A 15050-nucleotide genomic window follows, 5' to 3' on the forward strand; every position below is an offset into this window, starting at 1 on the left:
AAAAAATCATTTTTTGGAGAGATTTTATATAGCGTTTGTTATTTTATTTGCAATCAAAGTTGGGCCTTTCTGACCTTTTAGTGATTTGGGCCCAATACATCAAGGTTCGGCCTAGCCCGCCAGAAAGCCCAGCCCAGTCGCTTCTCAGAAACAAGAGCTTAGTAGAAGTCGGTCGGTGTTCTTCTTTGCAGTAGAAAGGCTCAGTAGCTCTGTATATCAAATAAAAAATGCATTGAATTTCAAAGATATGAAGCAACCACCAACCCGATTCATGAAGAATAATGTCTAGCTAGTACATCTTCATTAAAAAACCTCATCAAGCCCTTCACTTATGTTCCACTCAATTCAGATTTGTGGTTCAAAACCACAATTCTATAGCTTTGATTTTCTTTCCACTTTACTATCATTCGATTCGTTCTCAATTTCCTTCATTTACCAGCTCAAGTTGTTTTCTTGAATTCCCAGCTACCATGCAGGCATGCAATTCTAAATTCTTGCCTTTGTTTCGTTTTCATCTGGCATTCTATTACTAGCTAATCGGAGGACTAGATACAAAAATGTATGCTGATGAATTCCAAGAACAAGGTTCTTGCGTAAGTTTATCTTTTAATGTTCCAATATCACACAAGGGGGTGCCTGTCCAAGCTAGTAACTATCTTTGCATTCATCATATATTCCAAGATTTATAAGATGAGAAGATTACACTTTATAATTAAGCTGAATCTAGAAATACTCGACCAAAGAAGTACTACAATATTGTTGTCCAAGCTTTCAACTTTGCTCATCAACTCGAGAATATCACCTTATTGTTTTATATATATGTATATTTATGTCGCATGCTTATCATCTACATTTTTAAAGTGATAATCAGGAAGCTAATATGTAGGTGAAGATGAATGAGATTGCAAATATAACAAAGAGTTCCTGATATAACTCCTGCATATTTGTCCGTTAGAGAGATACAAAACCAGTACAGAGTCTCACTGACACAGTCAAAGGCACACACTGTCACACTGAGTCACTGAGACTGAGTGTCATAGCTAAAGAGGAGGCCACCAATTCCAGCAGAGAAGTGGGTTCTTCCATGCCAAAGAGAAACAGTCTCTGAAAGCTGATGAATCTGCCTGGGAACAAATCCCAAAAGCAAGTAGATCGAGTAGTTACTACTAATATAAAAGGCTTTCTGGTTGGTTTAAGAGAAATAGAGGAAGACTGATGATTTTGCTTTCTTCTTCTTTGCTCTAAAGTTTGTAAATGACATAGCATTTTGCGAATTAACTTGTCCTCGCTCAAGTGTTATTATATATACTTCAACAAATCGCATTGATTCTCATACAACCTTCAGAGAAAGAAGAAGATCGACATCTGCAGAGACAAAATCAGTAATGGATGAACATATATAAATGGAAGAGAGGGAGATTACCTTCACTTGGGAAAACCCTAGCTTCTTGTGAACCTCGATCATGGTAGGTACATATATACGCACAAGTATTAGTTCCAATTAGAGAGTATATATCTTTAGCAAAAGATGATCATAACATCATATTTTTAGCACACAATCTAGAACAAATCACCATCCACATGTAAGTTTTAAAACCAAATGTTATATTATAGCATGATCCTGATAAACAGTCCTATATCAAAGGAAGCCCTTATAAACCGCAGCTCTAGCTAATTGAACCCACCAACCAATTTAGAACTTTCTCTCCCTCTCAAGTTGGAACCAACGAACAAAAATACATAACTGTCTCACTTGCAAAGACAAATTGATGCCTGCAAAACCCGTTTTCATGGTTTTTCCTCTTTCACAATCCAGCTAAACATCAAACCAAAAATTCCTTCAATATATATACAAACGTAATTCCTTATATCCAAAATGTTCATTTTTACTCCCAACAAATCATGATGGACACCGAACTTCACACCATAAGCCTACCAACAATTATCATACGTAGAAATTCATCTACAAGTAGCAGATTGGACGACATTGATGATCCACATTTCCGATATACGAGCTTGAAGGACATCATATTGCACTCACCACAAAGCAGCACGGCAGTTTCAGACGAACCATGGAACTATGAGTTCGACCCCTCCAACATTACTATCCGAAACCAGTTGGTGAAGCGCGCAGCCTCTGCGTATGTGCAGTCCGCTGCGATACTGGCCTGCACCCGAAATCAAAGCATCTTAGTGAGCTTCTGGGGGAGGCTCTTGGGGGGGCATTGCGTGTGTTTGAGTTCGGGATGGGATGCATATGTTAGGAGCCCTATACAAGCTTGCTTAAGGCCTATTTTGCAGTTTTTTGCTTCCGTGGTGGGCAATGTGAGGGGTACATTGAATAATTCGGCAGCATGAAGCTAATAGAAATGGTTCTCAAGGATGAGGTCGTTTACTCTTTGATCTCAATTTGTGCTAAAGTTCGATTCTTTTCTTTCTGATTGATTTTCGATCACTTCCATTTGTATGTGACAATATTGTGTCTGTCTTCATCATGCATGTAAATATATACGAGTGATTTGTATATATAGTTACTTACATTTTGTATGGTATTGTCATGACTATATGCAATATAAAAGAAGTTTTTTGGGTACATATATAGCACATGTGCATATTGTTACAAGACAAATCAAGAGCGGTACTTATTCTTTTACGTACTCACTCCTCGTTAATTTGGTGTTAATTTGATTATAATTGTATTTTATTCGTTCGTAAGTACGAATATCGATCTATGAGTTTAGTGATTATTGATTAAGAGCATCTATCCTTCTAGATATATGATCTTTATATTTAATTGCAGGTTGATCGAAGAACAAAATGGAAAGTCCGATTAAAATGGAGGTCCGTGTTTGATTAGCTTGTCCTTATAGGATCGCAATCCGTATGAGAAAATGTTGCAACCCATGGAATTTTAGGCCAAGAATTGAGGATGCATCTCATATTTGTTCGATGCACGTGAGATTAATCGGTGAAGGTTTTGAGTGTTAAAGTTTATATTATAAAATAAAGAAATAAATAGATAGCATCTGTTTATCAAAGTTTGAACGTTAACCCATCTTAGACTATATATCTATAAGAGCAAATGCTGCAAATGACCATTTACGTGGGTTGGACTGAGAGGTTGGACAAAAAACTGCATCCAGCAACAAAAAATTGGATTGGGTTGATGCTGGGCCTTATGCGGGACCTACTTTGATGGACTATGGTCTGGGTTAAGGATTAACCTATCTCTCATTAGGACCAATTTCTCCACGGGACCCACGTGAGACCAAATTACACATGGGGAGTGGACATGCATATGGGGCTGACAGCTTTTTTCAAATGACTCTTTAATATGGGTCGTTCAGATCAAGATCTGATGGTCCATATAAAATATGAATAATAATTGATCTTATGATCGATCGTTGTTGTATTGTCAAACAAATGACCAATGAGTGACTTGGATGAATAGTATATTAACTAGAGTTGAAAATTGGTCCTTTTGGCTGCATTTGTTCTAAGCATAAGCTTAGTTTTCATTAAAAATAACCTCCCCAACTCTAGCTTGTTACAAATAGAGCGATTGAATTAATATTCAATTGAAGTCCCTGCTTTTATAGGCACATGTTTTCAGTTGATCAGTGAAGTACCAATTCATCACTAGTTAACATCGAGCTCCTTTTGCCATCGATTCTAGCTCACTATCAAGGTGTAAAAGGCTTTGTTATATGTTCGTGTTGATTTGATCAATAACACCTGATATTTAAAGAGCAAAGGTGCGTCTTGAGAAAAAGAAAGACGGACAACGTACAGGAAAAAAAAGACCAGACTAATATTGAAGTATGTACGTTACTTGCCGTCCAAGCTAAACGAGATTATTATACGAACCAAACGACGCTTTAGGTTAAAATCTTCGTGATGTCGGTAATAAACCAAGAAAAATAGTGTGTTGTCTAATGTATGACAGTTTTGGCCCTTCTAGACCCAAAACAACCCAGCCCATTGACTAATGCCGCCTTAAATTTCCCGGACATTTCCCACCTGCCCATAGTTCGCCGCTGATTTATAGTCGGACATTTTTCCCAGCTGCCCTCTGCCCATTGGTGTTGTAACGTCACCAACTCCATTCTCAATCCCATTAAGCAAAACCCAACAATAGTACAATACCATCAGACAAAACTAACGCCTTTACCCCTTTAATTACCTCCTTGATGACTTTGAATTTACCTTCTTTATAAACACACCCCCATCTTCTTCTTACTACCAAAACACACAGATCCCAGAACCCAGAAAAGATTTGCCTTTTCATTTTCTTAGATAAAAGATTCAAGGGTTTTTGATGGTGGGGGAGAAGAGCAAAGGAAAGCGATGGGGTTGGGTTGTGGGAGCTTTGATCGCTGTATTGGTTGCTGTGGCTTTCAGCTCTGCAGCACCCAAGATTGGTCTCTTTGGTTCCTCTAATAAGCCCTGTAATTGTACTCAGGTATGGTTTCTTTTGTTGCATTGTTGAATTGGGTTTTGGTCAGAATTGGGTTTTGGTCAATGCATTGTGTAATATGGGAGTTGGGTTCTGGTAAAGTTTTGATCTTTATTTCTTATGGTGGTGTTATAATGTTTGTGTGTGTAGGGTGGCAATAAGTATAGTGGGATGGTGGAGGATTGTTGTTGTGATTATGAGACAGTGGACCGGCTTAACAAGGATGTTCTGAACCCCTCGCTACAAGAGCTTGTTAAAACTCCGTTTTTTCGGTATTTCAAGGTGAGATTATTTGTATGAATAGGCTGGATTTGAATGCTTGGGTTTAACTAGTCAGGAGAGGAATCTGTTTGGATAACTGATATTTCAATGCATCTGCATTTTGATGTTATGTGCCATTGCTGAATGTGGTGAATTTGTTTTTTTCGAAATGATTTGTGTTAGGTTAAGTTGTGGTGCGACTGTCCTTTCTGGCCTGATGATGGTATGTGTCGACTGAGAGATTGCAGTGTGTGTGAATGTCCAGATAATGAATTCCCGGAATCGTTTAAGAAACCCAACCATGGCCTTCCGTTGGATAATCTTATGTGTCAAGAAGGAAAGCCTGAGGCTGCTGTTGACCGTACACTAGATAGAAAAGCTTTCAGAGGCTGGACGGAAATAGACAATCCCTGGACAAATGACGATGAGACTGACAATGGTGTGTGTCCTTGCTTTTCCTGCTCAACTCAACCGTTCTATTTCTAATTGACTTATTTTGATGATATAAAATAGTTTGTTGAACCGCATAAATTGATAACGGACTTACATGCAGCTGAGATGACATATGTGAATCTTCAACTAAATCCTGAGCGATACACTGGCTACACTGGTCCTTCCGCTAGAAGGATATGGGATGCCGTCTACGCAGAGAACTGCCCGAAGTGTAAGTTTCTCCCCCCTCCTCTCCCTTAGGTAGTGACAATGTATGGTTGTGTAAGTTACTCGTTTAAGGTAGTGATAGTTGCAGTACTTGGTTATGTTTTTTTATTTAATATATAATTATCTTTTTTTAAGTAGGGAGCAGAATCATTTGTCATGTTCCAAGTTTCATATTTCCTAGTCAAAATTCGTTCATGTTTTTACTAAATAATCTAGTGGGCTAAAACTGAACTTAAAAAGTCAACGAATCCTCATTTGAGAAATATTTCACTTTTGTAGAGATATCATTAACGTTTGGGGAAGTTACAGTTACATTTCACTGTATGCATTGCAAGATGCCAGTAAATTACTAGTTTTTATTGCAAGAATATTTGTTCATATTTCACGTCTTCTACAGATCCATCTGAAGAGTTATGCTATGAGGAAAGAATTCTGTACAAGTTGATATCTGGTCTTCACTCATCAATTTCAGTCCACATAGCTTCAGATTATTTACTGGATGAAACTACACAGACGGTACAAATTCTGATTCATCATTCCATTTTATAGTTCTGTACAGTTTGCAGGGTTGGAAAGTTATGTGCTTCTAAAATTTTGTCATCACATGTGACTTGCTATTGTAAAGAGGCTACTATAACTAAAAAATCAGGAAAAAGAATTAAAAAAGAAGAAGAGGGTTACTATAGTGAGGGCCAAAGACATTGCTAAGACGCTCTTCCTACTGTAAATAGATCAGGTTCCTAACCATCATCGCCCAAATCTTAGCAAAGAGTTACTTCAATAAATGACATTAATTTTGTTTCATCATGCACCACTATTATCTTACACAAGACTTACAATTATGTGCAATCGATGTAATTAAAGATCTGCTCTGACACATTTTTTCTTTTATATTTAATTTCAGTGGGGTCAAAATCTCTCATTAATGTACGATCGGGTCCTGAGATACCCTGATCGTGTCAGAAACTTGTACTTCACATATCTCTTCGTTCTTCGAGCTGTGACAAAGGTGAGTCTAAGCATGAATTACATTATGTTAGGCATACTGAACTTACTGACAATAGTTTACATTTTAGGGAATAAGTATAACTTCATGATATTGCTCATCTTGCTTGGATATTAATTCGAGCATGCTCAAATGTATATAGGCTGCAGATTATTTGGAACATGCTGAATATGACACCGGTGATGTTACTGAAGATCTGAAGACGCAGTCCCTGATAAAACAGCTACTCTACAATCCCCAATTACAAGCTGCATGCCCAATCCCATTTGATGAAGCTAAATTGTGGAAAGGCCAAAGTGGTCCTGAACTTAAGCAGAAAATACAGAAACAGTTCAGAAACATTAGGTACTTCTGGGAACCCCAGTTTTGCTAGTTTTAGTAGTTTATAATCTAGGATTCTCTAAAAGCTTTTTGGGTATTATCTTATAATATATTGGTATGACTCTCAAAGTTAATTCTGTGCTTCAGTCTTAGTTCCGTCTCTCATTAGATTGCAGACTACTCATTTCTGCAGATGCTGCTAAACAAAGACCTTCATTCATAGTTTCTTTCTGTATTTATTTAAGAATTTGTATTGTTATTGCAGTACATTGATGGATTGTGTCGGATGTGAGAAATGTCGGCTGTGGGGGAAGCTTCAGGTTCTTGGTCTCGGCACTGCACTTGAGATCCTCTTCTCTGTTGATGGTCAGCCAAACACTCGTCAGAATGTAAGCATTTCATTTAAGCTATTTCACACCTATACAGCACTTACTCTAAGAAACATTCTTTGTGCTTCTGAGCCGCCTAGAGAGTTTGACCTGTGATTTATAAGCAAGCCATCTGCATAACCTTTTTAAAAAAAGCAAAAAGTAGCTATCCCAAATTTGAAACAATTGTTATACATCGTGAAACTACATTGGTTTCCTTTTGAATTATCTTATATGGCTCTACCCTAGTGATGGAACAATCAGCAAGCCATGTAAACATCATTTCCCCCTTTCCTACTTCAATAAAATGCGTTGGCCTGTACAAGCTTCTCATCACTAGTAATGGAACTCTTATATAGTAATTCATGCTTCCATGTATCAATGCTCCATGGAAATTCTCACGAGTTGTGGCATGAAGAATGTTCTTGTGCTTACTTTTTTGTGCCAACTAATGCATTGCTCATCAATGTTTTACTAGTGATATGTGATTACTCGAGGGTTCCAACATACTATTTCAACTTTTCGACTGAAGTCTATTTGTATTGGCTTTCAGCTGCAGTTGCAACGAAATGAAGTGATTGCCTTGATGAACCTGCTCAATCGACTCTCTGAATCTGTCAAGTTTGTTCATGAAATGGGACCCTCAGCTGAAATAGAAGCGCAGGTTTCTACACCCACTTTCCCAAATTGCCCGTTGCAAAGGATGTGGGCATCATTTTTTAATAGACCTGCTCCAAATTGCCCGTTGCAGAGGATGTGGAAATCAATATCTGACACGCCTCCTCCAAGTTGCCCGTTGCAGAGGATATGGGCATCAATAAACGGATAATGCAGGTAAGGAGAAACACTATGCCTGGTGATACCTCAAAACATCACCAAATATGAGAATAGATTGACTTACCCTATGAAGAGACTTAGGCATGTTACGAGTAGAATGAAAAGATACAGAACACCTCAAATATGTGAACAGTGTAGAACACCTCAAATATGTGAACAGTGTATTGAAATTTTGAAATGTAACCAGCATTTAGCTTTTTCATTTCATCTACATTAAAACTATTTAATCTGTCGTGTTTTCTGAAAATGAGAGTCAATGTTGGTGCCTGAGGAATTCAATACTATGGGTTTGTACAAGTCAGATTCAACGTTCTCCATTTTCTTAATGTGAGATCAACGGGAAACCTTGTTATAAAGTTTACAATGTGATCAAGAAGCCAAGCACCAGCTGGATTTGGTTTCACTGTTTAGATGTGTTCAAAAGTTTTTGCCTTAAACCTGCAAACACTATTTAGTCAGAAAAACTGAGCCAGTGAGGAAGTTTTTCCTATGGATTTGGTGGATTGTATGGTGTTGTTTTGAGGAAGTTTTCCCTCTTGGTTATGGGTTTCTATATGATTTGTGCACGGGGAATTGGTAGATATCAGGTTTTCGGGCAACGCTTCGATTTAGCACTCCTCGTTTACTCACAGCCGCTGATGGTGATAGCGACGGCAATGTTAGCGTGCATGGGTGGTGTGTGGTAAATTTGTTAGTATTGTTGTATTTATGCTCTCGGATATAAAACCTTTGATCCATAGTTTAGTTAGCTGGTGGTTTCCTTTATTTTAATTTTATTTTAATCGAGTTAGAGATTCATGTGCTCTTCGTTATTAATTTTTTTGACCTTGCATTTGCAGGTTTGTAATTTGAGTTCGTATTAATGAAAAATTCATTTCTCTCCAAAAGAAAAGTAAACTATTTGAACCCCAGTGCTTACTGATCAAACCGCAAACTGCTGTGTGCTAATACAAAATCATCAACAATCACACGGCATCACAACAATTGCAGACATGTAATTTCAATTCCTGAAGTGAATCGAACATACATGACTACTCAAAAAGAAAGCTCCCTTGTGGCATACCAAACTTTTTACACAACGCTAGTTCTTCATCCACAATGCAGGGTACTTGCACCGTTTTAAAATTTTACTTAAAATACATTCACATACTGTAGTTAACAAGATGAAGGTTTTTCTATCCCAATGTTGCCCAGACAAACTTTAGTACGGAACCACATGAAATTTGCTATGCAGATTCAAGAGAGTAAGCTGCAAAGACCGATATCAGACTAGTGTCTAGCTGTCTTCTTTAGGCGCTTTGGGGGCCGGATTGCATCCTTCTTCAAATCCTCTGGATGTTTCAAGTCAACTAGTGGCTGCAAGCATGTTAAAATTCAATAACAGTGAGAATCATCAATGGCAAATCATCATTCGTAAAGTGTAAACAACAATCAAGATATACAGCAGCAAAATCTTTGATGACAACATACACCAATGCAAAATTTCTGTGTGGCAATAAACTAAATAGGGGGCCATTAAATTAATTTCAACTCTAATACCCAGCACTGAATTGAAGATCTGAATGAAACGCATAACACAAATAACTTGCCAGAAAGAACAAACAAATGATCAACAGTCAATAATTAGCTCAGAGCAAACATCTGACAGAAAACCTGTATTGCTAGGGTTGAGTGCTACTAGCTAGCTTACAAAATATACAAAAAAGTGCTTACAATATGTGAGATTTAGGAACACCAAATCTTCTCCCTCATCATATCTAATTCTCAGCTCTTAGACTGCTCACCTTCTCCATCTTCATGGAGAAAGCAGGCCTAATGTTGGGACTATGTGTCCTAAGCAAGGTGGGGAATCACTTTCATCCCCACCTTCAAGTCCAGAATGGAAATAAACTGACAGTAGAACCAGCTTTACTTTGCTTTATTACCATTCTACAGAAACCAAACTTAGTGAACGATACAGATCACCTGATCAGGAGTTAAAGCAAGTATAAAGTGTGATCAAGCATAAATCTTTATCAGATGAGTAATATTAAGCAAAGGAAACATAGAAACAAGTATGAGAGCATGGCATCTGACCTCATCCCCTTTTCGTTGAAGCTCCAAAAGCTCTTGACAGTATGAAAGGCACTCGGCATGGTACATAGCAGCTAACTCTTTGATCAAGGATTTTCTTCTAATAATGCCAATCACTTCAAAGAAAAAACAGACAAAGGTTAGAGTCATGAAAAGGTTCATTATATGTCGCACAAAATCTTTTCTGAAGTAGTTACTGGGAAATATCATTAATTGGGTTTGAAGACTAAAGTTTCAAGTCAGTCTGCATACCGCGTGTTCCATCCTTTATATCAAACCCAATTATATCTCTGAGTCAAACTACAGTGATATAGATGTAGCCATAAAATTTAAAATCAGTTAATGTAAACAAAAAGATGTCCATCTTCTGCTTCCTATCCCACATAGACATTACCTTTAGCCACAATGCTATTTAGATTATGATGAATGCAATCTAGAGCCTAAGACAAAATTCGAAAGGAGAAGATACAATGATTCACCTTATCCCAAGTCTCATTTATCTTTTTAACCATTAAATTTTCACAATGTGATAAATCTCCTATAGAAAGTCTAAGTCCTTCATACACCCACAAGACATCAGACCCCAAATCCTATCTCAATTGTGAAAAATTTCACATCTTTCAACAAACCCAGAAACCAAAACACAGTCAAAGTCGTAAATGAGAGAGAGAGAGTTACTTCGGCTGGGATCGAATGGGGGATCAGGAACGGGAGGATCATCGGTTTGAGTGGAGGGTGGTGGCTCATCAGAAGGAAGAGCTTCTTCTTCTTCTTGATCTGTGTCTGCTTCTGCTTCTGGTTCAGATTCTCCTTCTCCTTCTTCTTCTTCGTCTTCTTCTTCTTCTTCTTGTTCCTCTTGTTGGGATGATTCTTCTTCTTCTTCTTCTTCTTGATGGTGTTGAGCCAAGTTTTGTTGTGGTTGGTCCATTTGGGCAAACAAGAAGAGTGTTGGTGTAAACTAGCTTATAAGGTTTTTACAAGTTAGGAGGATGAATGAAACGACAAGAATGGAGATGAGTGAGGAGGGTATTGGGTCTTTATGGGTATTCTTCTGCTTATCTCTCTTTTATGGACCATGCTTTGGTTCGTTACCACTTTTACCAGATTATGCCTATGCTATTACTTTCTGATCGATACAGAGATTACAGACTGATACCCTCCCAAATCATAAAATAAACAGAAAAATTATCCGTTTTTCTTTTATTATTTATTTATAATTTCTGAGTCCACTACTACCCTGCATACATCTAATAAAATGCAGGATATATTTTTGTAACAAAAATATCATAATTTACAAATCATCTAACGTTTTGACTCTTTATATGTCTAAACAGTAAACGGTGTAATTCACGACAGAACAAATTGTGTCATCTAATATTTGATGGTCGGTATAAACAACAGATTATTATAAAAAAATATACATGAAGTTTTCAAATATCGATGTTCGCTATTTTTATAATTTTTTTTTGAGAGGACGCTATTTTTATAATTTAAACTATTAGTATGTGAAATAGATTTAAAAGTATTTTCTTTTTAAAAATATATTGTAAATTACTAAAACAGTTTACGTTTAACATAAATGTGATGCACGAACTTATTGCGTATCCAAAAATTGATATGCAAATCATAGAATAATTAAACGAGTCTTTATGCATTCACACGTCAATTACGAATAGTTTTATCAGATATCTCATCTTAAACATAGTTTACCAATATAAACAAAAATGTTCACCTAGTCATCAATTGAGCGAGAAAACAGTGTTCATCCATCATTAGATATAAGTGTAAGAATAGAGAGAATTATTCAAGTTTAGTTGTTTAATTACCGCCCTTAGCGTCGTTCATATGGTCACCAACTGAACAAATAAACTTTGTTTAACCACCCTTTAAATTTACATTAAGTTTAAAAACAAAACAACATTAGATTAGATTTACATCTAAAAATAGTTGAGCATAAATTTCTCAATCAATCAGTGACCATACAAACATGACTGATCGATTGTCAGTCGGTCTAAAAGAGCGAAGTTTCGTTGCGTATTGTGTAGGATAGGGCTTGAGCCTATAACTGATTATCTATTTTATGAAAAATATATTTTAGAAATAAACAAACTCAACATTTGATTTAGTGACATAAGTCTCTTTTTAGGTGATTTGATAAAAAAATAAAGAGGCATTTTGGTCATTAAAGTCCTCCTCTGTATGTAAAACCCTTCGTCTTCAACCTTTGGACCATAAACCCTGAGAAGTGGTATCACAGCAGCCACCACCATGAGTCTAATCGCCGGCTCCTACGAGAAATTCCTATGGGGCTTCAAGCTCAAACCCCTCAACACAGACCCTAATTCCAAAACCCTAACCCTAACCCCTCTCTTCTCCTACCCCTCCCACCTCTCTGCCATCACCTCCCTTGCCGCCGCCGGATCCGCCGCCGCCTCCGGAGGCTCCGACGACACCATCCAGCTCTACGACCTCTCCCACGCCACCTCCGTCGGCTCCCTCAACGACCACGCCGCCACCGTCACCTCCCTCTCCTTCTTCACCCGCCCCGACCTCTCCGTCCCCCTCAACCTCGTCTCCGGCGACGCCGAAGGCTCCTTCTGCATCTATGAGGCCGACCCCTTCGTCCTCCTCAAGAGCCTCAAGCCGCATAGGAAGGCCATAAACGACTTGTCGTTGCACCCCTCCGGGAAGCTGGCTTTGACTGTGGGGAAAGATGAGTGCTTGGCGATGATTAACTTGGTGAGGGGGAGGAGGAGCTTTTATTGCAGGTTGGGGATGGAGGCTAGCTTGGTGGACTTCAATGGTGACGGAGATAAGTTCTATTTGGCTACCGAGGAGAAAGTGACTGTTCATGAGGCTGAGGATGCCAAATTGGTTTGCGAAATGGAGAATCTGAAGCGGGTTCTTTGCGCTGAGCCCGGTGAGGTTAGTGTTTGGTTGTCAGTTTAGATTTTGCTTATTGAGTGAATGTGTGGTATTTCTATTGAACAAAAATGGTTTAGTTTTGAGTGTTCGGTGTGTAGTTCTGATGTTCAAAGTTTGATTTTTGACAGAATGGACTTCTGTTTACTGGTGGTGAGGACCGGGGTATTACGGCTTGGGACACAAACACTGGGAAAGTTGCATATCGTATTGAGGATGCACATTCGACCCGTGTGAAAGGGATTGTGGTAATGAAAAGCAGTTCCGGTGATGTAGCCAATGAGGATCCGTATATTGTGGCATCTGGGTCGTCGGATGGGGTTATACGAGTTTGGGATGTTCGCATGGCTGTTAAGGATAACAAGCCAAATCCATTAGCTGAGGCTAATACGAAGTCAAGGCTTACTTGTCTGGCCGGATCAGCTATGAAATGTAAGATTTGTGGTTCTCTCTCATATCCTTATTGTCACATCAGCTACTCTTCTATTTGCCGAGTAATATATTGTTTGTTTCCAGACTATCTCTCTTTGATTGTATGTGGTAGCTTGTTTTTTTTATTGTTTAGATGGTAGTTTAACTCCTTGTGATGATTTCTAAATGTCTTGTGCTAGAGATTCATTTTCTCCGTTGTTGCTACAACTACAGGCTTTGATGGTATGATTGCTAGCATGACTGAATTACTCTGGAAATTGATAGTAAATATGGTCTAGAACTACAGAATGTGGGAATTCTGGAAGAAACTGTTGTGCCTTTGAATTTTATGGGTTGGTTGATGTTATTGGAAGGATCTCACTATAACTTAGTATGGACTCTCGTGAACACATCATTTATGATCTTACTTTACACACAGCCTTAAGACTAGCCATAGTATCTGCAATAATCCATCTATTGTAAGGACACTAGCCAAGGAAGTACAGGGTGTGAAAGAAAAATTGGTGTTATCTTTTAGAACAGCAATATCTGATGTTGTGCTAAGATGTGGTGAGTTTAGTACTAGTCTTGATATCCGAATGCACCTATATAGATGCTGCAATGAGATTTATGGATATTGGACTTTTTATTGTTCTTGTTGTTTTCTTATTTGTCCATTTTGATTCTTATTATTCTATTTTTTTTCTCCCAATGCAGCTTTCAAACAGCCACAGGTTGAGAAAAGAGTGAAGAAAAAATTGAAGCATGATGCAGCAAAAGATGGCGAATAAGTTCAATATCATATCATACAGCTAACCATTGGAAATGGCTTGAGGATATGTAGAGGCGTTATTTGTGTGTGCCTATGTGGTTCTTGGCATAGCTGATAAACCTTAAACTTGAGATTTGTTACCTGAAGGGGCTGTGTTGTGCCAACATATCAATTTTGTCCTGGAACTTGTTTGTATCAGTATCAGTATCAATGTTAAAAGTATTTATTTGCTAGTATCAAACTATCAATGTCTTTCTCAAGCTTCTTTTTAGAATGTCTGGTATGAGGTTCGGTTCTGTGAATGTGATCTCCCTCACCCTCAAAGATACGCAAGAGTTTAGACTACTAGAGTAGTTTCTCCACGGAAACAAGCTAGGCAAACGAAATATGTGCCCTTGAAGTTCCATTTACACTGGATAACATAATTCAGAATAGTTCGTTTTAAAATTGATGCCTAAAAAGCTCCTCAAATGAACAAAATGAGCATTTATGGAGGTAAACCTATACATGTATCTGTATATTTGCTTCCTTGCTTTCCAACTCCAGGTTTCTCAACATGGCATATATTCCATCTGATGTTGCATGAGATCGATCTGCTACTCGGAACTCATGTCGACGCCCGTTTATCTCCACCCAGCTACAGCCTGGGGTTTTCTTCAGTCCCATATCCCTAAGCGATCTCCTGATCTTAGCAACTTCATCCCACTTCCCAGCTGCAGCCTTTATATTGGCAAGCAATATAAGATTTCCAGCATTGTTTGGTTCTATAGTTATAAGCTTCTCGGCAGCAAAGTCTGCAACTCCTGTGTCTGAATGCAGCTTACAAGCACTCAACAAAGGGCCCCAAACCCGAGCATCGGGTTTGAAAGGCATAGACTTTATCAGTTCACTTGCTTCATTGACTTGCCCGGCACGCCCTAGTAGATCCGCCATACAAGCATAGTGTTCCTGGCTCGGTTTGTA

General features: G+C 38.3%; 4 protein-coding genes across 4 annotated transcripts in view; 3 read left to right on the plus strand and 1 right to left on the minus strand.

The window, feature by feature from the left end:
* The window catches only part of LOC101310880, a 1534871-nt gene that overhangs the window by 509830 nt on the left and 1009991 nt on the right, over positions 1-15050 (plus strand). The window lies entirely within an intron of this gene.
* On the plus strand, positions 4165-8665 carry LOC101293373 (endoplasmic oxidoreductin-1-like). The gene is made up of 9 exons (XM_004293490.1): positions 4165-4462; positions 4607-4738; positions 4901-5156; positions 5271-5381; positions 5775-5893; positions 6282-6386; positions 6526-6728; positions 6970-7093; positions 7626-8665. The coding sequence occupies exons 1-9, from the start codon at positions 4319-4321 to the stop codon at positions 7899-7901; spliced, it is 1470 nt and encodes a 489-aa protein (XP_004293538.1). The 5' UTR covers positions 4165-4318; the 3' UTR covers positions 7902-8665.
* LOC101293664 lies at positions 8834-11109 on the minus strand. The gene is made up of 3 exons (XM_004293574.1): positions 10661-11109; positions 9986-10098; positions 8834-9265 (listed from the first exon to the last, which is right to left on the minus strand). Exons 1-3 carry the CDS (start codon positions 10908-10910, stop codon positions 9179-9181), a joined length of 450 nt encoding a protein of 149 aa, XP_004293622.1. The 5' UTR covers positions 10911-11109; the 3' UTR covers positions 8834-9178.
* LOC101302814 (p21-activated protein kinase-interacting protein 1-like) lies at positions 12133-14328 on the plus strand. Its single transcript, XM_004293521.1, has 3 exons — positions 12133-12907; positions 13036-13336; positions 14033-14328. Exons 1-3 carry the CDS (start codon positions 12251-12253, stop codon positions 14104-14106), a joined length of 1032 nt encoding a protein of 343 aa, XP_004293569.1. The 5' UTR covers positions 12133-12250; the 3' UTR covers positions 14107-14328.

Source organism: Fragaria vesca, linkage group LG3 (genome assembly GCF_000184155.1).
Source record: "Fragaria vesca subsp. vesca linkage group LG3, FraVesHawaii_1.0, whole genome shotgun sequence".
NCBI lineage: Eukaryota > Viridiplantae > Streptophyta > Magnoliopsida > Rosales > Rosaceae > Fragaria > Fragaria vesca.

What these genes read in the sequence shown, in the direction of transcription:
- LOC101293664 (XM_004293574.1), bottom strand. Translation starts at nt 10,910, where the DNA reads ATGGACCAACCACAACAAAACTTGGCTCAACACCATCAAGAAGAAGAA. An exon ending in CCCATTCGATCCCAGCCGAA is followed by an intron (nt 10,099 to 10,660) that starts GTAACTCTCTCT and finishes TTTTCTTTGAAG; the next exon opens with TGATTGGCATTATTAGAAGA. An exon ending in TTCAACGAAAAGGGGATGAG is followed by an intron (nt 9,266 to 9,985) that starts GTCAGATGCCAT and finishes ACATGCTTGCAG; the next exon opens with CCACTAGTTGACTTGAAACA.
- LOC101293373 (XM_004293490.1), top strand. Translation starts at nt 4,319, where the DNA reads ATGGTGGGGGAGAAGAGCAAAGGAAAGCGATGGGGTTGGGTTGTGGGA. An exon ending in CGTTTTTTCGGTATTTCAAG is followed by an intron (nt 4,739 to 4,900) that starts GTGAGATTATTT and finishes GATTTGTGTTAG; the next exon opens with GTTAAGTTGTGGTGCGACTG. An exon ending in AAACAGTTCAGAAACATTAG is followed by an intron (nt 6,729 to 6,969) that starts GTACTTCTGGGA and finishes TTGTTATTGCAG; the next exon opens with TACATTGATGGATTGTGTCG.
- LOC101302814 (XM_004293521.1), top strand. Translation starts at nt 12,251, where the DNA reads ATGAGTCTAATCGCCGGCTCCTACGAGAAATTCCTATGGGGCTTCAAG. An exon ending in TTTGCGCTGAGCCCGGTGAG is followed by an intron (nt 12,908 to 13,035) that starts GTTAGTGTTTGG and finishes GATTTTTGACAG; the next exon opens with AATGGACTTCTGTTTACTGG. An exon ending in GGCCGGATCAGCTATGAAAT is followed by an intron (nt 13,337 to 14,032) that starts GTAAGATTTGTG and finishes CTCCCAATGCAG; the next exon opens with CTTTCAAACAGCCACAGGTT.